Below are 25439 nucleotides of genomic sequence, written 5' to 3'. Positions count from 1 at the left end.
GTGCATGGACTCTTATCTGGGAGAACAGTTTTATTCCCCACTTCTCCACACGCAACTGCTGGAGTGACCTAGGGTCAGTCATAACTCTGTCAGAGATGTTCTCTCAGGAGCAGTTTCCATCAGAGCTCTTTTAGCCCCACCTACACCTCAAAGAGTGTCTGTTGTGAGGAGGGGAGGGGAAATGAGATTGTAAGCCACTCTGAGACTCCAAGTGAAATGCAGGGTATAAATCCAATATCTTCCTCTTCTTCTTAAAGCCATCTATGCATGTGGTCATCATTACATCCTCTGGCAGTGAAGCCTGCATTAAATCACTCAGTAAGTAAAGATTTCGGGGTACTCAGGGATTGGGTGATCCATAAATTTAAAAGGATAGAGACAGACAGACAGATAGATAAAGATTTTCTTTTGTTTGTCCTGAATTTACTTTCCATTAACTTTATTGGATACCTCTGAGTTCTTGTATTTTGGAAGAAGGAGAAAAAGTTATCTTTGTGCACACTATCCACCCATGCATAGTTTTATTAACTTCTATCATATCTCCCTTACTTGTCACCTGCTATGGAAGAAAGAGATCAATTAGACCAGCAAGGCTTCACAATCAGTGGGTTTTGCTTCTCACCATTCCCCTGCCTTTGTCTTTTATCTCTTTCATGCCCCTGACTATTCTGTCTTCCTGTCAGCTGACTCCTTCTGCAGCCAGAGTCTCCTTCTCAAGAGAGAGTTATCCCTGTCATAGTTGAATGGGAGGCCACCTGGGAACCCTGTGTACACTGCCTTGATTTCCATTATTTATTTTTATTTTATTTAGTAGGCTTGAACATATATATGAACATATGAAGATGGACCCTTGGTCCATCAAAGTCAGTACTGTCTACTCAGACTGGCAGCGGCTCTCCAGGGTCTCAAGCTGAGGTTTTTCACACCTATTTGCCTGGACCCTTTTTTGGAGATGCCGGGGATTGAACCTGGGACCTTCTGCTTCCCAAGCAGATGCTCTACCACTGAGCCACCGTCCCTCCCCCTTATATTGTCCTTTCCTGTAAATGGGCTCAGGGCGGATCACAACATACAATAATAACAATAAAAACCTACAATCCAAAGTTAAAAACAATACATTAAAATTAAACAAGTAGAAATAATAAAAACAATAAATAAAGTCCACAGGTGGGAAGGGCACATCATACAGAATAAGCAATTATAGGCCCAGATTAAATGATGGTAGTAGTAGCACTGCAGTAAGACACAGCAGTATCCACTGTAGTATGACAGAAAAGGGGAAATGAATGTGACAAATATATTAATAAATAAAATGACTGGGGTAGTATAATATTAGCATAATCCCATACTGGTTTGCAGATTTCTAGGCTTGGCATGTTTTTAAAATAAATACTTTGTGGAGTCTTATCTTTGGCATCTTAAAAATTCAAATAAAGGCAGAAGTTGATCTGATTTCCCTGTTCCTAGGAAAGAAGGTACACAGAACCTCCTATGGAATAAAATCAATGTTATTTAAGATTGCCTTTCACCCTTATTGCCTTTCATTGATGAGGAAATCTAGGCTGTTACCAATGGTAAAACAAAATGATTTCCGCTAGTGACATGATACAATTCCAAGTCTTATGGCTGTAAAGGTGCTGATTTTATTTTTTTAAGGATCCTATGTTTGATTTCGAGGGCACAACAAGGTTCCTTTAACATCACTAAGATGCCTTGTTATTGCACGTTGTTGCAAAGCACTCTGAAAAAGCCCCTGATGGAAATAAGATAACGCAAATCAAGATCCAGTTCAAAGGTGATTAATTGGCTGTACTTTTAACCATCCTCAGAAAACTAATCTGGATTCCAGAAAACCTCTGATGCACCATTTCTTTGACTAGCCATTCATTTGGAATGTTCCTACTTTGTGCCAGTTATCATTTCAAGGTCAAGAAGAACAACACAAAGAAAGCTGAACAAGGTAGGTTAGGAACTACAAAGGAGGAACTTGCTTAAATTAAAAATTTGTTATTCAGACCCTAAAAATCTTCCAGCCAGCCTTTTAAAACCAACATTAAAACTATTCTAACACTTCAGAGTCTTATCCCAATTAATATCCACACAACATTGTTAATATATTTGCACTTACAGAATGCACAATCATTTTGAATTATATGAAGAAACATTCACATTATGATCTCTTCACTCACATACACACAAATAAAGCACATTAACCTACAGGAACCCCTTCCCACTATGTTTGTTCCCTATTACATGAAGATGACTAAAACGGAGAGTGGTGGGAAAAGGGGGCTAGAATTCCTGACCATTGTTTGCAGCCTTCAGCCTCATTTCCTCAGAGATGTAAAACCAGATGCTGACAAAAGATACAGCAGCCACACTGGGGCTGCATGGAACATTTTCCCAGTAAACAACAAATATGTAGTTGCAAAGATATGCACAGCCAATTGAAATCTGACACTCTCCTGGCTTGGTGATCTGTGGCCTTCAGCTATTGAAACAGATTTGTGAATTTATATACACGTTACAAAATGTCATGGATTTCAACTAGCATCAGGCCAGAGGCTTTGAAAATAAAAAGTATGAACTCGCCAGCTTTCAATCTGCAGTAAAAAAGATGTGCTCGAAGCACCTGTTCCAGTTCTACCTTGGTCTCACAGCAAGGTAAACTGGGGGTGACAAGCTCTCCAGCTATGGCAATGCTTCAGCAGGGAGAACAGAAATCTGAGCAAAAAGTTTAAAATATATAGGGAAACATGTGACTGGGAAATTAAAAATTTGCTCAATAAAACATTATCTATATCAGAGTGCCATTGCTCATCTCCCTCTGACCGGGCCCTCCTATTCATAATGAAAAGCTGAAGGAAAAGTGTCTGACTTACCAGTTTCCATTTTGCCATCTTGGGCTGCAGGTCCATCGGGAATGACACTCTTCACCTGCAGAAACTCATCAGGTTCATCTCCACCAATGATGGTAAATCCAAAACCCATATTGCTTTTTTTAAGAGTTGTAGTGAGGAAAGTCCCCTTCAGCTGTGAGGCATCCCGGGTAAAAAGTGGCTTTTCTACATCGACCAACATAAAACAAAAACCATATTTGGATCACACAGTTAAAAATTCCTGACTTTTTTTGAGTGTGTGAAGAAGCAGTAACAGCGGGGTGGGCATTTAGGAAACTTAAAAAGCAAAATGAAATCACAGGCATTCCCGCAAAAATAAAAGCATCAGTGAGTTATTCTCTCTTAAAGCAGAAACAAACAGGTGAAAGATTTGCTTATCTATACTATAGTCCTCTCAGTAAATTATCTGCTAACTTGGAAGCTGCATTTTAGAGGTGTGAAAGCAGCTGTCCAAAAATGAAATATTAGATTTGTGGTAATTAGTTGAACTAGAAAAACATTGTCTGTTGAAGAAGCATTGTCAACTAATAGTAATATTGATATATTTTACTTCTTCTTTAGCTGCCAGCTTTCTTTCTTTCTTTCTTTCTTTCTTTCTTTCTTTCTTTCTTTCTTTCTTTCTTTCTTTCTTTCTTTCTTTCTTTCTTTCTTTCTTTCTTTCTTTCTCTCTCTCTCTCAAGCAGATTTTCAGAATGTGACAGGTAATGTTTACAATATGTGAGACAGTTCAGTGGCCTCAACATCTACTTTCTGAGCAATTCTGTGGGAAGTGTGACAAAAACCAGCACGCAAAAGGAAAGCCTCACCTGACATCCAGAGCCTCTGTTCTGTGCTTGATTGTGTGAGAAAAGGTATGGAAAAAGGTGAGAAGATTGGTGGGTTTTTTGTTTTCAACTTAACTCACTATTTTTTGACAGAAGTGCAGCCAAAGGTAAGCAGCAGCACTCAGACATACCATACAACCTGTAAACTCCGGCACTGTCCCGCCGACACTGAGACAGGTCACTCACACTGCGAGATCTCTGAGGAGCAGGGCGCGGGTGAACATGATTGGGCCTAGGTAATGTTGCTGGGGTGCTTTCTACTGTTGCAAAGGAGAACAAGCCTCATTCTTCGGCTACAGTCTTATGTAAATGTTTAACTCTGTCACCAATATAGATTGTTAACCATTTTTTTCCTGTGAGCATTCATTTCTGCACTAAATTATGACTAGGGTTGCTAGGCCTCCTGCTATGGCAGCCTTTGTTGACTGCCACCACTTGGAGAGGCTGCAGGAGTAAAACCCAACAACAAACCATTCAGCACTACATTACTTCCAGGGAAAACCTAGAAGTGATATTGGGTAGCTCTAATAACCAGGCAATTGCTAGAACTACCCAATGACATTTCTAGGTTTTCCCCAGAAGAGATATCGCAGAACACACACCACTGTGCCCCCCACGTCCCCACCCTCAAAGCACCAAAACTCAAATTATCATTCTTACTTTCATAATTCTCCACTAAATAGCAGTACAGAGTCATTGATCTCAAAATGAGAGAAACAGCTCCCTACAGAAGTTCAAGCAGTTTCAACAGGAGTTATAGCCCAGTTTGGATGTGTGCCTAGGAAACAATCTCCTTTCATCTAGCACTATATCCTGTTTCTAGGAGTCAGTCCCATACATACAATCCCCTATAAACTGTGAACAGTTGGGATAACACAGAGGAACGAGGAGCCAACCCCTTTTGTCATTGAGTTCTTGCTCTCTTGGAATCTCCTACCCTCTGGGAAGGCTTTCTAAAAAAGATTTCTAGAGCCTCATCCAGGCCTAATAAGTGACCATCATTTCTCACTGCAACCTTGATCCAAATGAGGGCTCTGAGCAACTTCTGTGTACCTTCAAAAATACCGGGAAGATCCGTTTCCCAGGTTCTTGTTTTGTTTGGTCCTTAATAAGGGTTGCATGATTTCAAACAATATATGTTCAAGCTTAGACATTTTCTGATTGTCACCTGAATGCATCAACAAAAATAACTTTTGCTTAAATACTTACTAGGGAAAACTACTTTGCATCCTCATATATCAACAATCAGATATTAACAATATTGTAATCAAAATAAACAGAAAACTTAACAGAATGGTTTCAGTTTTAAATATGCGGCACTGATAAATTACTCTACCTCGGAAACCTTGGGCCGGCATAGGCTTTGTTCCAAGTTCTGTGTTGGGCATGGTACGCTGTTGAAGCTTCCTTTTAGCTTCCAGAACAGGATTTTCAAATTGTGTCCTTCTGTTTATGTGGCTGAAAAAAAAGAGAATCTGTTAATCAAAGGGAATCCACTTCAAGATCAACACTGTGAATGATAGTCATTGACACGGTCACAAATGCAAGCAATTCAATACGTTGCCTATGTAGATCAGCCACTAAATTTGCTGGAATTCATGTGAGAAGTCTTCTACCAGTGGAAGTGGAAAACAGGTATGTGTCTGCTAGGGTTGCCAGCTCTGGGATAGGAAGCACATGGATTTTCAGGGGCAAAACCTGGGGAGGGTGGAACGTGGGAAGAGGAAGCAGCGCAGCAGGAATGAGTCCACCTTCCAAAGCTGCCATTTTCTCCAGGGGAACTGATCTCTGTAGTCTGGAAATCACCTGCAATTCCATGAGAACTCTAGACCCCATCAGAAGAATGCAATCAATTACAATGAATTGATGAGTACAAATATAATTATTATTCATTCATTCATAAACATTCTAAAATTGGAATTCATCAAATCTATTTTTTATTTACTGGCATTCAAACAGAAATCTGGTCAATGCTTTAAGACTAAGACCCAGATGAAATTGCTAGGCATTGCAAGCTTTTGTATGAAAGTTGCTTCATGTGCTGGTCAAGGACATGTGAAGGCATCATGATACAGACCGAGGACTATGCGTTTGCAAAATGACAGTCTTCCCCAGAGAAATAACTACAGCTCCTACGTGGCAATGCAAGAATAGAGATACAGCAATGTATAGTGGTCAGTATCAGCCTACTTATATTGGAGCCTGCAGGTTAAAAATCCCCAGTCTGCAAAGGAAATGTACTTGGTGAATTTAGACACACACTCTCAGCCTTATCCACCTGACTAGCTTGTTGTTATTCCTCATCTAAATTGTTCACATTGCTTTCTTACTGACAAAGACTGGATCATGAAAGCTTAAATACAGTGAAAAGGTGGAGGCAAACCCAGTTGCACCCAGAAGAGCTCTGGCATAATGAGACAACAAAACTCTCTCTCTCTGTAGCAAGGCAAAAAGCTCTTACCTTGCACAAAACTTCATTGGTCTTAAAGGTACTTTCTTTATATTTCTCCCATGCAATCAAAAGAAGTGGACAAAGGAAAGCTTTGGATTTTTCCCTCTCTCCCCAGGCGATGAGGGGGAGGAGTCTCAGCCAATAGAAGAAAGAGAGGCTTGGCTCAGTAGTTCTGCTGTGCGATTGAGAGAGCCAGGCAAAGCAAGCTCTTCCTCCCCCTCTTCCTCCCCAAGGAAGGAGAAAATAGAGGCTTTGCTCTGTAGCGCCTGTGTGACTGAGCAAGCCTGGCAAAGCAAACTGTGATGCAGAAGGAAGCAAGAGAGGGAGAAGGAAGTAGATGATAAAAGCCTTCCAGGAGGCCCATGGGCTGCACATTTGACAACCCTTTCATAGAGTGTTAGCACAAAGTAAAGTATTAACAGCAGGACTTTTTTTGGTAGCAGGAACTCCTTTGCATATTAGGCCACACACCTCTGATGTAGCTAATCCTTCAAGAGCTTACAGGGCTGTCATGATCCTGGGCCTAGTGAGGCCTGCAGGCCCCAGGGAAGCTGCTTAGGAGTATTGGGAAGAGCCTGCATTTCCCAGGATCCCCTCTATCCCTCTGATTGGGTGGTAAGGGTTTTGGAGGGAAACTGGCCCAGAGAGGGGTGGGCCTGGGAGGAGAAGATAAAAGGACCAAGCCCAGGAAGGGGGGGTTCTTTTCCTAGGAGGCAGAGTTGAGGAGGAGCTGCTGCCAGGAAGAGACCCTTGCCCTGTGAGGAAGGGTGAGTAGGCTAGGTCTGACTGAGACAGTAGGGACAGTAAGTTCAGACGTGTTAGGGCATTTGTTTATTTTTCCCTTCACAACAAACTGTGGCAAGTCCTTAAAGAGATGGGAGTACCAGACCACTTCACATGTCTCCTGAGAAACCTGTGTAAGGGTCAAGAAGCAACTGTCAGAACCGGATATGGAACAATTGATTGGTTTAGAATAGAAAAAGGAGTTTGACAAGGATGTTTATTGTTACCCTGCTTATTTAATTTATATGCAGAGTACATCATGCGGAATGGTGGCCTGGATGAAGCACAAACCGGAATTAAGGTTGCCAGGAAAAACATCAACAACCTCAGGTATGCAGATGATACCATTCTAATGGCAGAAAGTGAGGAGGACCTAAAGAACCTCTTGTTGAGGGTGAAAGAGGAGAGCGCAAAAGTAGGCTTGAAACTCAACATCAAAAAAACTAAGATCATGGCATCCAGCCCCATCAAAACTTGGCAAATAGAAGGGGAAGACATGGAAGTAGTGACAGACTTCACATTCCTGGGATCCAAGATCACTGCAGATGGTGACTGTAGCCATGAAATTAAAAGATGTTTGCTCCTTGGGAGGACAGCTATGGTGAACCTGGGCAGTATAATAAAAAGTAGACACATCACCCTGCAAACAAAAGTGTGTATAGTCAAAGCGATGGTATTCCCAGGAGTAATGTATGGGTGTGAAAGCTGGACCATAAGGAAGGGTGAGGGCAGAAGAGATGCTTTCGAGCTGTGGTGCTGGAGACGACTCTTGAGAGTCCCTTGGTCTGCAAGAAGATCAAATCAGTCAGTCCTAAGGGAAATCAACCCAGACTGTTCCCTGGAAAGTCAGATGCTGAAGCTGAAGCTCAAATACTTTGCCACCCAATGAGAAGGGAGCACTCCCTGGAGAAGATCCTGATGCTGGGAAAGACAGAAGGCAAAAGAAGACGAGAATGGCAAAAGATGAGATGGCTGCACAGCGTTACTGATGTAACAAACATGAATTTGAGCAGACTTTGGAGGATGGTGGAAGACAGGAGGGCCTGGTGTGACTTGATCCATTTGGTAGCAAAGAGTCAAACTCGACTGTGCAACTGAACAACAAATTATTTGCTAGTTCTTTTCAAGGAGTTTGAGCTGCAGGTATTTTCTTGGAGGTGTGGATTAATGGTGTTTTTATTGTGTTATATATGGTCTTTATTTGGAATTGCAAGTTGTCTTGAATCACAAGGAAAAGACAATGTATATTTTAAAAAAACTATAAGGTCTTCATCTGGACTTCGAGATCTATTGGGCAACAATTGGAATCTACATGAATGTTGGAATATTCTATAAAAGTATTATGAATTGTAAACTTCTTTTTGATACAAATGCTATATTGGATTAATGACAAATATGTGTAATTGTAATCCATGTGATACTTATAAATGTAACTATCTGTTATAAATAATTCTCCTGGCGTAGTGGCAATGCAGACCATCCTGATTCATTGGGGCTCAGTGGGACTGTATGGCACAAGCCTTTGGCCCATCAAACTATCAATCAAGAGTACTTGCATGCCATTGGTTGAGTCTGCTCCTCTCTCCCGCCCAAGTGGCTGTTGCCAGCCAGCAAAGCTGATTCTGTCAGTAAAATGCAACCAACCTAAGTTCTGGCAGTTACTGTAGGAACACTCTATTGGCCCATTACACGTTGGTCACCCATCTATGGCCTCCCATTGGCTTCTGCAGGCCCAAGAATGTTGAACACACTGCCCAAAGCAGTCGTACCTCAGAGGCAGCCACATCTCCAGCTGTTCTCTGTTAACCAGCCTCAGAAAGGGCTGCAGAACTCCTGCAGCCTCACAAAAGGCCCTTTCAACAGCCCACACAGACAGCCTCCTTGCACACACAGCCTCTGAAGGCCTCTGCAATAGCCAGGGAGCCCAGCACTGACTCAGAGGGCATGGCTGTCCCACCTTTACTGTCTTTCACTCCCTCTCTCCCTCCTCTCCTCAGCCTCACTCCAAGATGACTACCTAAGAAGGAGATAGGGAAGCCTCACAGGGTTGTTATTCAGATCAAAGGGGGGAAGAAATGAGGAGAATTATGTCAGCTGCTTTGTGTCAAGCATCTCCTGCTTCCCACTCATTCCTGGCTTGCTGATATGTATGGGAAGTCGGGGGAGAGGCATTTCTGCTTTACAATAGGAAAATTACTTGCATATCCTGCATCCTTGAGAGTCAACGGGTGGGGGGAACTTTGAAGAGAAATCTTTATTCAGAAAAGAGGGAAAGCGGGAAGGGAGGGGGAAGGTATGAGCACAGAATGCATACTAAATTAATAATCAGAAATATCATGCTTGACATACTGCCCCCTCTAAGATCTTGCTCAGGGCTTGGAGGGGTGCGACTTGTAAAATTTTCTTATTAAGTCTTTCACTTGTACATTCGAACTCTCTACCCATTCGTTGTGGCTTGGTGAGAAATGCTTCCATCTAATTAAAAAATACAACGCCCCCCATTTTAGCTTAGCATGTAAGATTTCTTTAACCTCATGGTGACTCTGACCCCCAATCTGGATAGGTTGTGAAGCTTGTGGTTGAGGGTGCCAAGACGTAGCTCCAGGATCTCGACGAAGAAGACTGCAATGAAAAACAGGGTGTATTTCACTAACATTTTCGGTAATTCCAATTCCACTGTCACTGTTGATTATTCTCATTATTTTGAAGGGACCAAGAAATTTATATGCCAGCTTTTTGGAAGGTTGAGGCAATGGTAAATTCTTGGTAGACAAAAAGACCGTCTCTCCTACTTTAAAGTCATACAGGAGCATGATTTTTGTCATAACGTCTCTTGTAGGTGTCTTTAGCTGCTTCTATTTTCTCTTGTATTACCTTCCATGTCTTCCCCAAATTTCCCCACCAGTGTTTGAAAGAGGAAGGCAATTCTGGGATGATTCCACCCAGTAATAACGGGAAAGGTTTCCCCTCATACCCATTCACCACCAAAAAGGGAGAGGAATATCCATATTCTGCGAAAGGTAAGAGTTCCACCCAGTTTGATTGTTGGTGGTTCACAAAACACCGTAAGTACTGTTCTAGGAGTGCATTCATCCTTTCCATCTGTCCGTCAGTTTGAGGGTGATACGCCGAGCTCAGACCTTGCTCTGTTCCCATGAACTTGCAGAACTCCCGCCAAAAGTTGGCAATGAACTGAGGTCCTCTGTCACTAATGACCTTATCTGGGAATGAGTGTAGTTTAACCACATGTTGGAAAAAAAACAAGTGGGCCAGTCTTTTTGCAGCGGGGAGTTGGGCGCAGGGAATGAAATGCGCCTGTTTTGAAAATGTGTCCACCACCACCAAAATTACCATTTTCCCTTGGGATGTCGGGAGCTCTACTATAAAATCCATTGATACCACTGCCCATGGTCTGGTAGCGGTTTCCAGAGGTTGCAATAACCCGGGGGGTTCCCCCCCTTTTCTTGGCCATTATGCATATTGGGCAAGACGCCACATAATTTGGAATGTCTTTTTTCATGGATGGCCACCAAAACTGCTAATTCACTAAATGCAAAGTTTTCACATAGCCAAAATGTCCAAACAGTTTACTGTTATGGCAAAATTGTAACACTCCTTTCCTCAGGCTTTTGGGTACATAGAACTTCCCCTCTTGGTACCAGAACCCCCCTTCTCCCTTAATAACTCCATCAGGTTTCTGGTCGCCTTCTTTTTCTACTTCTGAAATCAGTCTTCCTCCCCCCACCACTTCTTTTCTAGGTTTTCTCGTTTTGCTTTGGAACGGGTGGTTACGGCCCCTCCCAAGTGACTTGATGAGATAATTGAGTCAATGACTTCTTCCCTTTGGCTATTATGTTGGGGAAGTCGAGACAATGCATCGGCTAAAAAGTTTTTAGAACCCAGGATGTGTTTCGGGGTAAAATCAAACTTGGCGAAGAAACCCGCCCAGTGAATCTGCTTTTCTGATAACTTCCTGCATCCCGTAAGCGCCTCTAAATTTTTATGGTCTGTCCAAATTTTGAATGGCACCCTCGCCCCTTCTAACCATGACCTCCAGGTTTTCAGTGCAAAAATCACCGCGAACGCCTCTTTATCCCAAAAGGACCAATTCCGTTGTTCCTGAGAAAACTTTTTAAAGATATATGCACAAGGCTTCAACCCTCCCTCTTCATTGGGCTGCATCAGGATCGCTCCCACAGCAACATCGAAGGCGTTGCATTGGACCACGAAGGGTTTTAACTCATTTGGGTGAATGAGTATAGGTTCACTGGTGAACAATCTCTTTAATTTATTAAAGGCTTCTTGGCATTTGGCTGTCCATTCCAATTTAGCCCCTGGTCTTTTGGCTTCAGCCCCTTTTCCTTTAGTCTTTAGAAGGTCAGTCAGGGGTAACATCGTTTGCACAAATCCTTGTACGAAATTATGGTAAAAATTTGTGAAACTGAGGAAAGATTGGAGCTAAGTGTCCTCGGGGGTTCCCAATCTAATTCTGCTTAGATTTTGGTGGGATCCATGGCTAACCCCTTTTTGGACACTCGGTACCCTAAATAGTCAAGCTCCGTTTTGTGGAATTCACACTTTGACAATTTGGCATACAGTTGGTGTTCATACAGGGTGCTTAGCACTGCCTGTACTAATTTCACATGCGATTGTAAATCCTTGGAATAAATAATTATATCATCCAAGTATACCACAACGCCTTTGTACAAGTATTTTCATAAAACTTCATTTATAAAGTTCATACATACCCCAGGTGCCCCTTGTAATCCAAATGGCATGACCAAGTATTCAAATTGGCTCATGGGCATATTGAAAGCCGTTTTCCATTCATCTCCCTCTTTTATGCGCACCCGAAAGTATGCGTCTTGCAAGTCTGGCTTGGTGAAAATCCTCCCCTATGGTACTGTGCTTAACAGATCTTTGATCAGAGGTATGGGGTAAGCATTCGAGGTGGAAATCGCATTAATTCCTCAAAAATCTGTGCAAAGCCAAAGCCTGCTGCCCTTCTTCTTCCTGAAGAGCACCGGAGCGGCGTGAGGGGCCGTGGCTGGCTGAATAAAACCTCTTTTTAAATTTTTGTCCAAAAACTTCCTTAGTTCGGCTTTCTCTGCCCACCCCATCGAGTAGCACTTAGCTCTAGGGAGCTCCTGCTCTGGGATGAGTTCTATAGCGCTATCAGTGCCTCTGTGGGGAGGAAGTTCATTAGCCTCCTCTTCACTAAACACTATTTTCAAGTCTCTGTATTCCTTAGGGATTGACCGCACCTCCTTTATTGTCAAACACAAATTTTCGTTCCGGGGGGGGGGGCTCGGATCCCCAGTCTCTGTCCCAGAGATGGTGCTCACACCTTTTATTGGTAAAGTCTATGGTTTGTTCCCCCCATTTAATGTCAGGTTCATGCTTCGCCAACCACCCTACCCCTAATACAATGTCAAAGGATGAAGAGGGGGCTATTACAAAGAGTTCAGTGTCCCAGTGGTTCTCTATCCCCACGGGCACCTCTTGCGTCTGTTCCACACACGGTTCCCCTCTCATTATAGTCCCATCCATTTGCTCAAATTGAACGGGGTGTGGTAGTAATGTTTTATCGAGGCCTAGGGCTTCCACCAGCTTAGATGTGATTATGTCTCTCGTACACCCAGAATCGATTAGGGCCCAAACATGGATAAATTGTTTTAAGTTTGGGCTCAACAACGTCAGGGGAACGAAAAATAAAGTTCCAGTTATCCTCACCCTTAGTGGTGCCATTAGTTCCGCGACCTGCTGCTTGGCACCTCTCAGTGCAGGTCGTCCACGTTTCCTGCCGGCTCGTCCTCCCAGGACATCTCGCTCAGCTCATCAATGATGGTGGTTTCTTCGTCCGCTAAGGTGGCAGCAACGGTGCTCCCTTTAGCGGAGTCCTTCTGGTGTCCCTCGCTCTTTTTCGGCTTTGGTGTGCTGGGCTTCAGAGTAAGGGGGGGCCTCAAGATCGCTCGGGGCAATTTGTGGCCAAGTGGTTCAGGTCTCCACTTTGGAAGCCATGTTGCAGAGTAGCTGGTTTGGTAGCTCCTCCTGCGGGGTTGGCCCTTTCCCCATCTGGTTTTGCCCTGGACAGAGACCCATGTCCCCCCTTTCCCCCTCGCTGCTGCTGTCATTGCAGAGCCACTCTCTTCATGTTGGTTTTGACCTCACCAGCTAACTGCACCCACCCCACCAGCGTGGTAGGGCAGGCTTGTTGCAATGCTCGATCCAACACGCTTGCATTTAGGCACCTCTGGAATTGCTCTATTTTCATTAGTTCGTTTCATCCCCTCACCTTAGCCATGCTCGCTCTGAATTCTGCCGCATACTTCCGAACCAATTTCGATCCCTGTTGTAGGTCTCGTAAGTTGGTGAGGGCTCGGGTTTCTTGGAGGGGGTCCTCGTACTGCATCAGCAGAGCTTGGAGGAAAGCGGCCACAGTATCGGGGCTCCTGGTTTCATACAGGCTTATGTACCAGCGTTTGGCAGCCCCTTTCAGTTTCGACCCCAGGTAATCCACTCGGCTGAATTCATTGGGGAAGGTGTTCCCCCAATAGTGCTTGTAACTGTTGGCTTGGATGGAAAAGTATTCTACTTCTTCAGGGTCCCCATCGAAAGTAGCATCCAGCTCCCTCCCTCTGCCATAATCTCAAAAAACTAGTGGCAATGGAGGTTGTGGTGCTGCTGGCTGTCTCCCGAGAGGGAGTGGTTGGGCCCCTCTTGGAGCTACTGGTGGTAGTACCTTTTCCAGCTGCCGTCTCATCTCTTGCACCATGAAGGTGGCGTTAGCTTGCATCCCGTAAGCACTTTGCCATTTCCGCCATCTTGCTCTTCACCATTTGGACAAGTCCCCTACCCTCAGGCTCGGGGTCCTCTTTTTCATCGTCTGGGCATGGAGTGTTAGCGTCCTCATACTCTTCCTCCTCCTCAGGTCGGGGTTCATCTCCATCTCCACCGCCCCCGGCTTGTGCACCGTCTTGGCCACTCTCGCTTGCCACTCTCACCCTTCGTGATGGCCGCGCCAAGATCGCTTCTCTCCATGCCGGTGCCTCGTCCATTAGTGTAGTGAAGGTTTGGGGTGCCCAGTCTCGGGGAGTGATGGGGAGTTGTTGGATATGTGAGGAGACCCTCTCCCCTTAACTCTATGGGCATCTAGGATGTGCCATGGAGGGGTCCGTACTCCGGCTTCCTCCTCACTGCGTTCTCCTCGTCTCCTCTCAGGGGATGTAGGGAGTCTTCTGTTGTCTGGTGTTCTTTCCGCCATACGGTTAGAAAGTTGCCAGTTCGGTTAAAATCCCCGAAAGGATCACTTCCAAAATGTCAAGCATTGGTATTTTGAACAATCGAGCTATTGTTTAAATCAAAGACTAATTTTATTGATAATTCAATACTTGCTCCAAGGAACGATACCTTGGAAGTGATACAAAATGTTACACAGCATAGCATCTTAAAGGCTACTTCAAAGACAAAGTTCCAATAACTTCAAAAGCATAACATACAGATGTGAATTGCATAGAGGGTTCAAAGCATACTATCAACTATTCATTTGGGTACTACAACACCTCCTGTTTCCCACAGATTCCTAGCTTGCTGATATGTATGGGAACTCAGGGGAGAGGCATTTCTGCTTTACAATAGGAAGATTAATTGCATATCCTGCATCCTTGAGAGCCAACAGGTGGGGGAACTTTGAAGAAAAATCTTTATTCAGAAAAGAGGGAAAGTGGGAAGGGAGGGGGAAGGTATGAGCACAGAATACATACTAAATTAATAATCAGAAATATCACGCTTGACACTTTGGTTCCCCCTCATGAAGAAAGACTGTCCTTTTCCTATCTAGAGGCTGAAGGGTTGACAACTCCAAGTTAGGAAATTCCAGATGGCAGAGATCACCTCCCCTTGAGGTGTGTGTGGGGGAATTAATGCCTTCACTTGGGTGGGTGGGAAGACAGCATGACTGGGGGAGGACTCACCCAGAGGCCTTTAGTGGTACCTTTCCAGGTTAGTGGGAAATTCCTGGAGATTCTGTGGTGGAGTTTGAGGAGGGCATAGGAGTTAGGACTTCAGCACAGGGTCTGCCAGACATAGGTTCTTGCTGTGGAAGCTGACTGGGTGATTTCTGACCAGTCACAGACTTTCAGCCTAACCTGCCTCACAGGGCTATTGTTCAGATCAAAGGGGGCAGAGGATATTGATGTAAGCTGCTTTGCCCCCCCCCCCCACTGTGAAGAAAGACTCTCCTTTTCCTATGTAGCTGCTGCAGGGAGGGGGAAGGTGATGGAAACCTGATGTCAAAGTGGAATGGGGACTAAGGTTGCCAGCCTCCCCAGGCTCCCTACCAAAATGGGAGCCTAATTAGGGACTATTTCCACCAGGTCGGGCCCTGCCCTGGTTGAGGCAAGCCTGACGTCCCTTGGGCCAGGGATGGTCAGGAGATGTTGACTGGTCGATTGTAATGACCTCTGGGGCTCATATGGGGAGAGACGGTCCTGCAGGTATGGCAGTCTCAGGCTGCAGATCTGGTACTTGATTGATAGCCAGTGTAAACTGCGCAGCATTGTCCGACTGCTCGCCCGTACAGGCGATTCAATCAGCAATCATGCTGCCACATTCTGCACCAGCTGGAGCTTCTGGATCAGCCTCAAGGGCAAGCCTGCGTAGAGTGAGTTACAGTAGTCCAGCTTGAAAGTGACTAAGTCCCGAGGGACCAGATAGGGCGCTAGTTGTTTGGCCTGCCGAAGATGGTAAAAGGCAAATTGTGCAACAGCTGTGACCTGGGCCTCCATAGAAAGGGAGGCATCCAGTATCACACCCAAACTCCTCACCTTCTGAGCTGGCACAAGAGATGCGCCATCCAGAGGGGGGAGCCAGATGCCCAATCTTAGCCCCCCACGACTCATATACAGGACCTCTGTCTTGGTTGGATTAAGTTTCAGCTGGCTCAGTTGCAGCCAACCAGCCACTGTTTGCAGTGCCTTGGTTAGATGGTCTGGGGTAGAGTCTGGGTGGCTGTCCATTGACAGATAGAACTAGGTATCATCTGCCTACTGGTGACAACCCAGCCCAAAACCTCTGGCAATCTGGGCAAGGGGGTGCATATAGATGTTAAACATCATTGGCGAGAGAATAGCTCCCTGCGGTACACCACACTCTAGCGGATGATGCAGGAAGGTCTGTTCAGGAATCACCACCCTTTGTCCCCAACCACAGAGGAAGAAGAAAAACCACTGTAAGGCAGCCCCCTGGACTCCAGTGTCGGCAAGGCGGTGGATCATTAGATAGCAGTTGACCATGTCAAATGCTGCTGAGAGATCTAGAAGTAGTAGCAGTGCTGACCCGCCTTGATTCAGATGCCTCCTGAGGTCATCTGTGAGGGCGACCAGAGCAGTCTCCATCCCGTGACCAGGAAGGAAGCCAGACTGGAAGGGATGAAGGACAGATGTATCTTCCGGGAAAGCTTGAAACTGCTCCACCACTGCTTTCTCAATTATCTTGCCCAAAAATGGTAAATTTGAGACTGGGCAATAATTGGCTAAGACCAATGGGTCCAGAGATGGCTTCTTCAAAACCGGGCAAACCACAATCCCACTTCTCCTCTCAGTTCATCTCCAAGGAACAATGACAATGGGTGGACAAACTCCGGTTGAAACCAGTCATTGTCAACCAGGAAATGACTGTCATGGGCACTAAAGACACAGGAACAGATTTAAGTTCCATCAGAAAGACTCTTTTAGAGGGCAAGAACATCCCTTATGAAGGTCTAATGAGTGTGGACCCTTATGAGTGTTCCTCTAAATTGATACCTATTGTGAAAGTGCATGTAAAGTTTAGAGATTATGAAGGGGAACAGATAATGTTAGTCCATGAAGAATCTGAATGTGATTTTTGTGATCAGGGCAGTTCTATTGTATAAAGCTGTATGCTCAAGGGCAGAACAGGCTCAATCACATGTTCAGGAACCCCCAGATAGAACCAGAAGGGTAGAGTTACGAAATAGTGGCAGAGGCACAGGCCATGGACAGCACAGCAGAAGTAATGCTCCAGAGGGAGAGAAAACAGAAATCTCCTCTTAAGTAATCGTTTAACATGATTTCACAATGTGAGGGTGTGGTTAAAGAATGTAGTCAATCAGAGGCAGGAAGAGTTCTTAATTCCAGGGCTTATAGGATAGGAGCTACTAAAACACCAGTAAAGACATCTGTGAGGTTTAATCAAGTGGTAGTTCGCTCTAAGCCCTAGGGCATGAAGAAATAGTATATTGTGACATTGTATGTGGGAATGTATTTGTTGACACCTCATGTTACGTTTCCATTGCGTCTGTATGTTTTTGTCTGGACACCTTAGTGGGTACATGTTTGTTTTTAAATGTTATGTAGTGTCCAAGTTATGTATAGCAATGTTATATGTTTGTATTTTCATAGCTTGAGGGCTATGGATCAAGCTTTTTGAGAGGGAGCGTGTCAAGAAACTGAGAGACAACGAAGCGTTTGTGTATTCAATGGCTACATGTGTTATAAGTGTTGCAGGATTTGCACCAGCAGTATGTCAAAGCTAATAGGCATGTAAGTAGTCCCAAGTAGAGACTAACTGGATACACCTGTGAAGTCAGCCCACAAATGACATAGATTGTTTAGATCTAGCCTTGACAGGTTAGAATCTAGAGTCAAGACTAGATGACAGCTTATAAATTAGATCTTGTCAGCCAGCCTGGATAAAATCAGGGTAGGTGCCCACAAAAGGAGGAGCTTCTACTTTTCAAGCCAGAAGCCAGGAGTCTTCTCTGGGAGATCTAAGAGAAGGTAACAACACAGCCCAGTGAATAAGGACGGGACTTTGGAAGACGTCTCTCTGGTGTTGTGGGCCTGACAGCAGAAAAGTGTTAGTGAGTATTAGTCTAGGGAATTAGCCAATTACTACACAGTACAGTGTAGGGAGATAGGCAAATTGCCTTAAGGTTTTGTTTAGTGTTCCTTTGTGCACAGTATGTTTGTTTTATTGGTTTTTATCATCCCATTTTGTGTTTCCCTTTCCCTCTTATAGAAAAATATATAAACTTTATAAGGTAAGTTTTGTCTTTTACTTGGTAGACCTGACCAAAAAGAACCTATGTAATATTTTATTGAGTTTATTATTGTAAATCAGCAGCTGGGCATTTTAGTAACAATAATAACAGCTGCTGAGAGAGGGCTCCTCCTCCCCTCTTGTGTGTGTCCTTGATAAGATATTAAATGCTAGAGAGTCTTTAGGAAGACAGATCTCTGGAGGCAGGAAAAGCTGTTTTGACCTGGGCAGACCTGGGTCAAAGGGGTGGGGAAAAAGATTTGATAACATTCCTGGCAATAGGAAGAGACAGTCTCTTGCAGCTGCATCTGTCAGGGGAGACAGACTTCTCACCTGAGATCTAGGAAAGGTGGCCATTTTGGCCATCCATCTGGCCAGCTTAGAAGGCTGAAGAATGCTTGATAGTGTAAACTGAGAGACTTCGTTTGTTCACTGAAACAGATTTCCCTCAAATATTACATATAGGTAAGGAAGGGGTAAGTTGCCAGGAAGAGCTAATTGGAATCAAGATGTCTAACTAACTGAGTAATAAATACAGCTAAGATTGGACTAACATACTAGGCAAGATGCGTGAAATGCAGCAAGTTTGTATACAGACAATAAAGCAGTTAACAATGGATGTGAGAACTAAGTTTTAGTCCAGTGACACCATTCAGAACAACAAAGTCTGATTTCTGGGTACAAGTGAGAACTGAATGACATAGTATGTGGAGTGGGAGAAGAAGCTTATATCTCTTAAGTCCTTGTGAGTGTTGTAATAGCTTCCAATTCAGCAATCTCCCATTCCCATCTGTTTCTGAAGCTCCTTTGCGATAAAGCAGCAACTTCCACCCCCCCCCCCCAATTTTACAAACTTTATTGAACATTTGCTGATACCATAACATGTCCTTACAGTTTACATAGACTAGTTCAATCTAAGGTTAAATATAAAAGTATATGCTCTAAAAATAAATAATGATAAATAAAAAATCAGTTTTCTGTAAAATAAATTCTTAGGTACAATATCATGTTTTGTTATGATATTAAAGGAAACCAAACAGCTACCACTAGGGTTGCCAAGTCCAATTAAAGAAAAATCTAGGGACTTTGGGGGTGGAGCCAGGAGACTTTGGGGTGGAGCCAGGAGACATTGGGGGTGGAGCCAAGAACAAGGATGTGACAAGCATAATTGAACTCCAAGGGAGTTCTTGCCATCACATTTAAAGAGACAGCACACCTTTTAAAATGCCTTTCTTCCATAGGAAATAATTAAGGATAGGGGCACCATATTTTGGGGCTCATAGAATTAGACCCTCTGGTCCAATCGTTTTGAAACTTGGGGGGTATTTTGGGGAGAGGCACTAGATGCTATACTAAAAATTTGGTGCCTCTGCCTCAAAAAATAGCCCCCCCAGAGCCCCCAATACCCACAGATCAATTTCCTATTATTCCCTATGGGAATCGTTCTCCATAGGGAATAATAGAGTGCCTAGTAGACATTTCCCTCCCCCCCACGCTTTCTAAAGGGGGGGGAGGGCCTCCAAACTAGGGAATCCCCTGCCCCCTCCCTCTCACACACACACTTACCAGATCTTCCTCCGGACAACAGTACTTCCTGTGAAAACGAAAGCAAAAGAAAGGGAGGGGCCGTTCTCAGAAGCCCTTCCTGCTTCCTGCCCAGCCTTAAAGGGGCAGACATTTTGCAAACGGCTCAGGAGCTCTACAACATGAAGCCTAAAGGTATGTTCTCACCCCCCTCCACCCCCCACCCCCGCTTCCAGAGTTTTGAAGAGCGGGAGATGAGGCTGTGAACCCAGAAGTCTCCCGCCAGAGCGGGTGGTTTGGGAAGCCTAGCTACCACACATCTTTCTGAAGTTAAGTCAAATGAGTACAAACAGTTCCCATAATCTTTGGAACCAATGTACTAATAAAGGCAGAGAGGAGTCTATCCAGTTAGCAGCTATTGTGAATCTGGCTGCTGCAATCAGTATATTAATTTGGAAGTGTTTTTGCTAAGCAAAAGGCCTTTCCAATTGTGCAGTAAGTAAATGACTGGTTCTAAGGGTAAGTGGTATCCTGTAATTAGTCTTATCTGAATTTGGATTTGTTGCAAAAAACTATGAATGTATTTGCAGTCCCACCAACCATGTATAAAAGCAGCTGTTTCACCACAATTTTTTTTGCATACAGGTGTAATAGTAGGGACAAATTTGTGTAATCTAGCAGGTGGCCAGTACCATCTCATTAGGTTTTTAACAAATTGAAATTTAATATTTAAAGTATTAGATTTATTGCCATATGAATTCCAAATTCTATTCTATTGAAAAGTATCAATTTATTTATGACAGTCATCATTCCATCTTTTCTGGTATCCAAGAGGTTTGGAGCAAAACTTTATATAGTTTAGATAGAAGACCTTTAGAGTTGTCTTTCAGGTTTCTTATCAGATATTCAAAGGCAGTTAGAGGGTGAATACACATTGTCTGAATAAGTGGAGAGTGAAATGTGCCTAATTTGCAGATACTGAAACCAGTGAATTTTTAAGCCTTTATTTTTTCCAACTTCTGTTTGTTTAAGAATAAATTTTTATCAAGTAGTTCTATCAGGCGATAGCTACCTGTTTTCCTCCAGGAGTAAATGAAGGTGGAGCCTCTGAATAATTAATTAATACCCCTATAATAATGAATAAGAGCATGCTTTGCCCCCCAAAATTAAAATGTCCGAGGTAACTTTCCATTAAAGCGCTGCCCACAGCATAGTGTGTGTATGCCCAAGCTGGGGCTAGCTAGATAAGAGAAGTGGTCTCTTTGAGGCGACTTGCTGTAATAGATAAATGAAGGGATGGTGTCATGGAATTTTACCAGGGAGAACTCTGCGAAGGAGGGATCTTGAAATCAGATAAGCCTGCTTGCTTGTCTGTTAAGAAAACTGTCTGTATGCAGAATGATTTTAACTCAGTCTTTGGGGCAGCCAAGCCCGACTGATTTCTACTTTTGATACCAGAGTAAAATACCTCGCTTCATACCAGAAATTCTGTGTGGACCTCGTTATTTTTCTGCTACATTAACAAAATTGTATTATTGGCCTAAAGGGAACCATGTTTAATTTAGAAAGGAAGTATATAAAGACAAGTTTGTAACTAACATCTTTCTTTCTCTGCCAAATAGTAAAAAAGGAATTCAGAAATATATTTTCAGCTATCTTTGTTTGAGCGTTGCATTTTGAGCTCCATAATACATCCACTTTATGGAATGGAGTTAGATATGAGGATTCTATTGGTTCCCAGTCAGCATTGCTTTTATTTTGAATAATAATAAACAGCTTGAGTGAGGATGGTGGCTTCATAATAATGGGTCCAGATTTAGTTTTGGGATTTAATAAAATGTCCATGATATAGAAAGGCTTTGGGGGCAGGATTTATTCTAGTTCTCTGACTATAGATGTTAGAACATAAGAACATAAGAGAAGCCATGTTAGATCAGGCCAATGGCCCATCCAGTCCAACATTCTGTATATATATATATATATATATATATATATACACACACACACACACACACACACACACACACTGTGGCTAATAGCCACTGATGGACCTCTGCTCCATATTTTTATCTAACCTCCTCTTGAAGGTGGCTATGCTTGTGGCCGCCACCACCTCCTGTGGCAGTGAATTCCACATGTTAATCACCCTTTGGGTGAAGAAGTACTTCCTTTTATCCGTTTTAACCTTTCTGCTCAGCAATTTCATGGAATGCCCACGAGTTCTTGTATTGTGAGAAAGGGAGAAAAGTATTTCTTTCTCTACTTTCTCCATCCCATGCACTATCTTGTAAACCTCTATCATGTCACCCCGCAGTCGACGTTTCTCCAAGCTAAAGAGCCCTAAGCGTTTCAACCTTTCTTCATAGGGAAAGTGTTCCAGCCCTTTAATCATTCTAGTTGCCCTTTTCTGGACTTTCTCCAATGCTATAATATCCTTTTTGAGGTGCGGCGACCAGAACTGCACACAGTACTCCAAATGAGACCGCACCATCGATTTATACAGGGGCATTATGATACTGGCTGATTTGTTTTCAATTCCCTTCCTAATAATTCCCAGCATGGCGTTGGCCTTTTTTATTGCAAACGCACACTGTCTTGACATTTTCAGTGAATTATCTACCACGACCCCAAGATCTTTCTCATGGTCAGTCTCTGCCAGTTCACACCCCATCAACTTGTATTTGTAGCTGGGATTCTTGGCCCCAATGTGCATTACTTTGCACTTGGCCACATTGAACCGCATCTGCCACGTTGACGCCCACTCACCCAGCCTCAACAGATCCCTTTGGAGTTCCTCACAATCCTCTCTGGTTCTCACCACCCTGAACAATTTTGTGTCATCCGCAAACTTGGCCACTTCACTGCTCTCTCTCAACTCTAAATCATTTATGAACAAGTTAAAGAGCATGGGACCCAGTACCGAGGCCTGCGGCACCCCACTGCTTACCGTCCTCCACTGCGAAGACTACCCATTTATACTCACTCTCTGCTTCCTATTACTCAACCAGTTTTTGATCCACAAGAGGACCTGTCCTTTTACTCCATGACTCTCAAGCTTTCTAAGGAGCCTTTGATGAGGAACTTTATAAAAAGCTTTCTGGAAGTCAAGGTAAACAACATCTATCGGGTCTCCTTTGTCCACATGTTTGTTCACCCCCTCAAAGAAATGTAGCAGGTTAGTGAGGCATGATCTTCCCCTACAGAACCCATGCTGAGTCTTCCTCAATAACTCGTGTTCATCAATGTGCCTACTCATTTTGTCCTTGATAATAGTTTCTACCAACTTCCCCGGTATTGAAGTCAGACTGACTGGCCTGTAATTTCCCGGATCTCCTTTGGAACCCTTTTTAAAGATGGGGGTGACATTTGCTACCTTCCAGTCCTCAGGAACGGAGGCAGATTTCAATGAAAGATTACAGATTTTTGTTAGAAGATCCACAAGTTCAACTTTGAGTTCTTTCAGAACTCTCGGATGTATGCCATCCGGACCCGGTGACTTATTAGTTTTTAATTTGTCTATTAGTTGTAGGACCTCCTCTTTTGTCACCTCAATCTGACTCAGGTCTTTCAACACCCCTTCCAACATTAGTGGTTCAGGGGTGGGCAAAAAGTTCTCATCTTCCACAGTGAAGACGGAGGCAAAAAATTCATTTAGCTTCTCAGCCATTTCCCTATCCTTCTTCAGTAATCCTTTTACCCCATGGTCATCCAAGGGCCCCACTGCCTCCCTGGCTGGTTTCCTACTTCTAATATATTTGAAGAAATTTTTATTGTTGGTCTTTATGTTTTTGCAATATGCTCCTCATAGTCCCTTTTTGCCTGCCTGATCACAGTCTTGCATTTGATTTGCCACAGCCTGTGTTCCCTTTCATTAATCTCACTTGGACTGGTTTTCCACCGTTTAAAGGAGTCTTTCTTACCTTTTACAGCTTCCATTACTTTGTTTGTTAACCATGCAGGCCTTTTCTTATACCTGTTTGTGCCTTTCCTAACTTGTGGTATGTATTTTAGCTGAGCTTCTTGGATTATAGTTTTAAATAGTGTCCAAGCTTCCCCAAGGGTTTTGACCGTATTTACCTTTCCTTGCAGTTTCCTCCTCACATGCCTCCTCATCTCAGAGAATTTACCCCTTTTAAAGTTAAACGTGGTTGTGGCGGTCTTTTTGGGCAACTCCCTATTTATACAAACGGTGAAATCAATAACATTATGGTCACTGCTCCCAAGCGGCGCGATCACTTTTACATCTCTCACCAAGTCTTGGGCATTACTTAGGACCAAATCCAGGATCGCCCCACCCCTAGTAGGTTCTGAGACCATCTGCTCCATAGCACAGTCATTGAGAGCATCAAGAAACTCAATCTAGAGAACACAGCATTCTTAGTAAATGAGTAACCGTTGGTTTACCTGGCTGGCTGGTGGAAGGAGTGGGAGATGGAAGAACTGGAATTTACTTAATTTAGCTAACAGCATATCTGTGTTCTATATCAGTCTGTATATTGATGAGGTTAGTAGGGTGCTTGCTCTTTGAACCAAGTAATGTATTCTTTGAACTACTGAGAAGCTCTGATGTATGCTTGGGCCCTTCAAAAGGTCACTTATGCGCACCTGCAATGTTGTAATCATTTCTACTAATATGGTAACTGGAAAATGAGCTCAAACATATAATTTTAGGTTATCGGTAGGAGTTTCTTTGATTGTGTTGTGTATAAATTTGCTGCTTGTTCCACTTCTAATTTGGGAAGGATGGTTTGAATTCTTCCCCCTCTTAATGCATTAAAAGTTTGATTCATTACAAGATTGGTCTCCTCCTTGTGCGGTATTGACTTGCATGTGAGGAGGTTCTGTTTGGGATAACAAGATGTATGCAGATCTGGATAATCCAAACCTCTGTTTGCAGCAGGATGTATCAAAGTCCTGTGCTTATTCTGGCAGGTTTGTTAGACTATAAAAATTTGTTGAGACTTTTTTGCCATTTAATAATGGGGAAATTAGGGGTGAGAATAGGTAAGGCTCTGAAGAGGAAGAGAAATTTTGGAAAAAATGAAATATTTTATTAAGAATATTTATCCAGCCATGAAAACTTGAGGTTGTCCCATTTTTTCAGTTGATGTATCGAGTCTATTAAAGTGTCAAAGCTATAATGAAGCAAATTGGAAAGATCCGTTGGAATGTCCTAATAACCTCCCAGCGGTTGTTATCTATTTGTTAAAACCCATAGCTTTAAGGTCCTGGTAAGTCTGCTGGGAGATTTGGATGGAATATAATTCTGATTCATCTCTGTTAAAAGAGTTTCCAGGTAAAGAGGAGAAAGAGTAGATAAATCTTGTAAAGCCTTTAAAGATTGTGTAGGTGCAGCTAAAAAGACTGTAAAGTCATCTGTACAAATGGCAACTTTGTGACATTTGCCTCCTATCTTAATTCCTGAAATTTCAGGATGTTGTCTGATAGCTTCTGCTAGAGGTTCCAGTGCCATTATGAATAGAAGAGGAGACAACATAAGGTCATCATAGAGATCCAGCCAGCCCAAGCAGGCATCACTCGCCTGCGGCTCTCCTGGGGCGCTTCCCCCGCCAGTCAAAAGTCCAGCAAGCCACCCACTGCCCAAAATCACATAAGAAGTGGAGAAAGGACAGTGCAGGCTTCTCCAGGGGTTCATAATGGCTGCTGGGGTAGCTGGCTGGCTGCCCACTCTCCTAATCCAGGGATTGTTATGCAGCTGTATCTACTATTCAATGAACAAGGTTGGTGGGGAGGACGAGGGAAAAACCTCAGAAAGGTTCAGGAGCTGTGCTCCTGTGAGCTCCTGCTGAATCTGAGTCCTGGATCATACTAAGCCTCTCAGTTCTTACTTGTACCCATAATGGAACTTTTTTTTTTAACATGTAGGTACCACTG

At 43.5% G+C, this 25439-nt stretch overlaps 1 protein-coding gene across 15 annotated transcripts in view; it reads right to left on the bottom strand.

Annotated features, from left to right (window-relative positions):
- Positions 1-25439, bottom strand: part of MAGI2 (membrane associated guanylate kinase, WW and PDZ domain containing 2) — a 972748-nt gene that overhangs the window by 356105 nt on the left and 591204 nt on the right. For 10 of the 15 annotated variants that reach the window (XM_060244677.1, XM_060244666.1, XM_060244681.1 and 7 more), the window contains 3 exons: positions 5061-5182; positions 3856-3984; positions 2883-3065 (listed from right to left, as the gene is read on the bottom strand). In XM_060244677.1, the coding sequence (XP_060100660.1) occupies positions 2883-3065; positions 3856-3984; positions 5061-5182 (434 nt within the window). The remainder of the gene's footprint in view (positions 1-2882; positions 3066-3855; positions 3985-5060; positions 5183-25439) is intronic. The other 5 variants (XM_060244672.1, XM_060244673.1, XM_060244674.1 and 2 more) reach the window with 2 other exon arrangements.

This window comes from Heteronotia binoei, chromosome 8, assembly GCF_032191835.1.
Source record: "Heteronotia binoei isolate CCM8104 ecotype False Entrance Well chromosome 8, APGP_CSIRO_Hbin_v1, whole genome shotgun sequence".
Lineage (NCBI taxonomy): Eukaryota > Metazoa > Chordata > Lepidosauria > Squamata > Gekkonidae > Heteronotia > Heteronotia binoei.
Note: the sequence above shows the minus strand (reverse complement) of the source record. Positions and strands in the feature narration are given on the sequence as shown.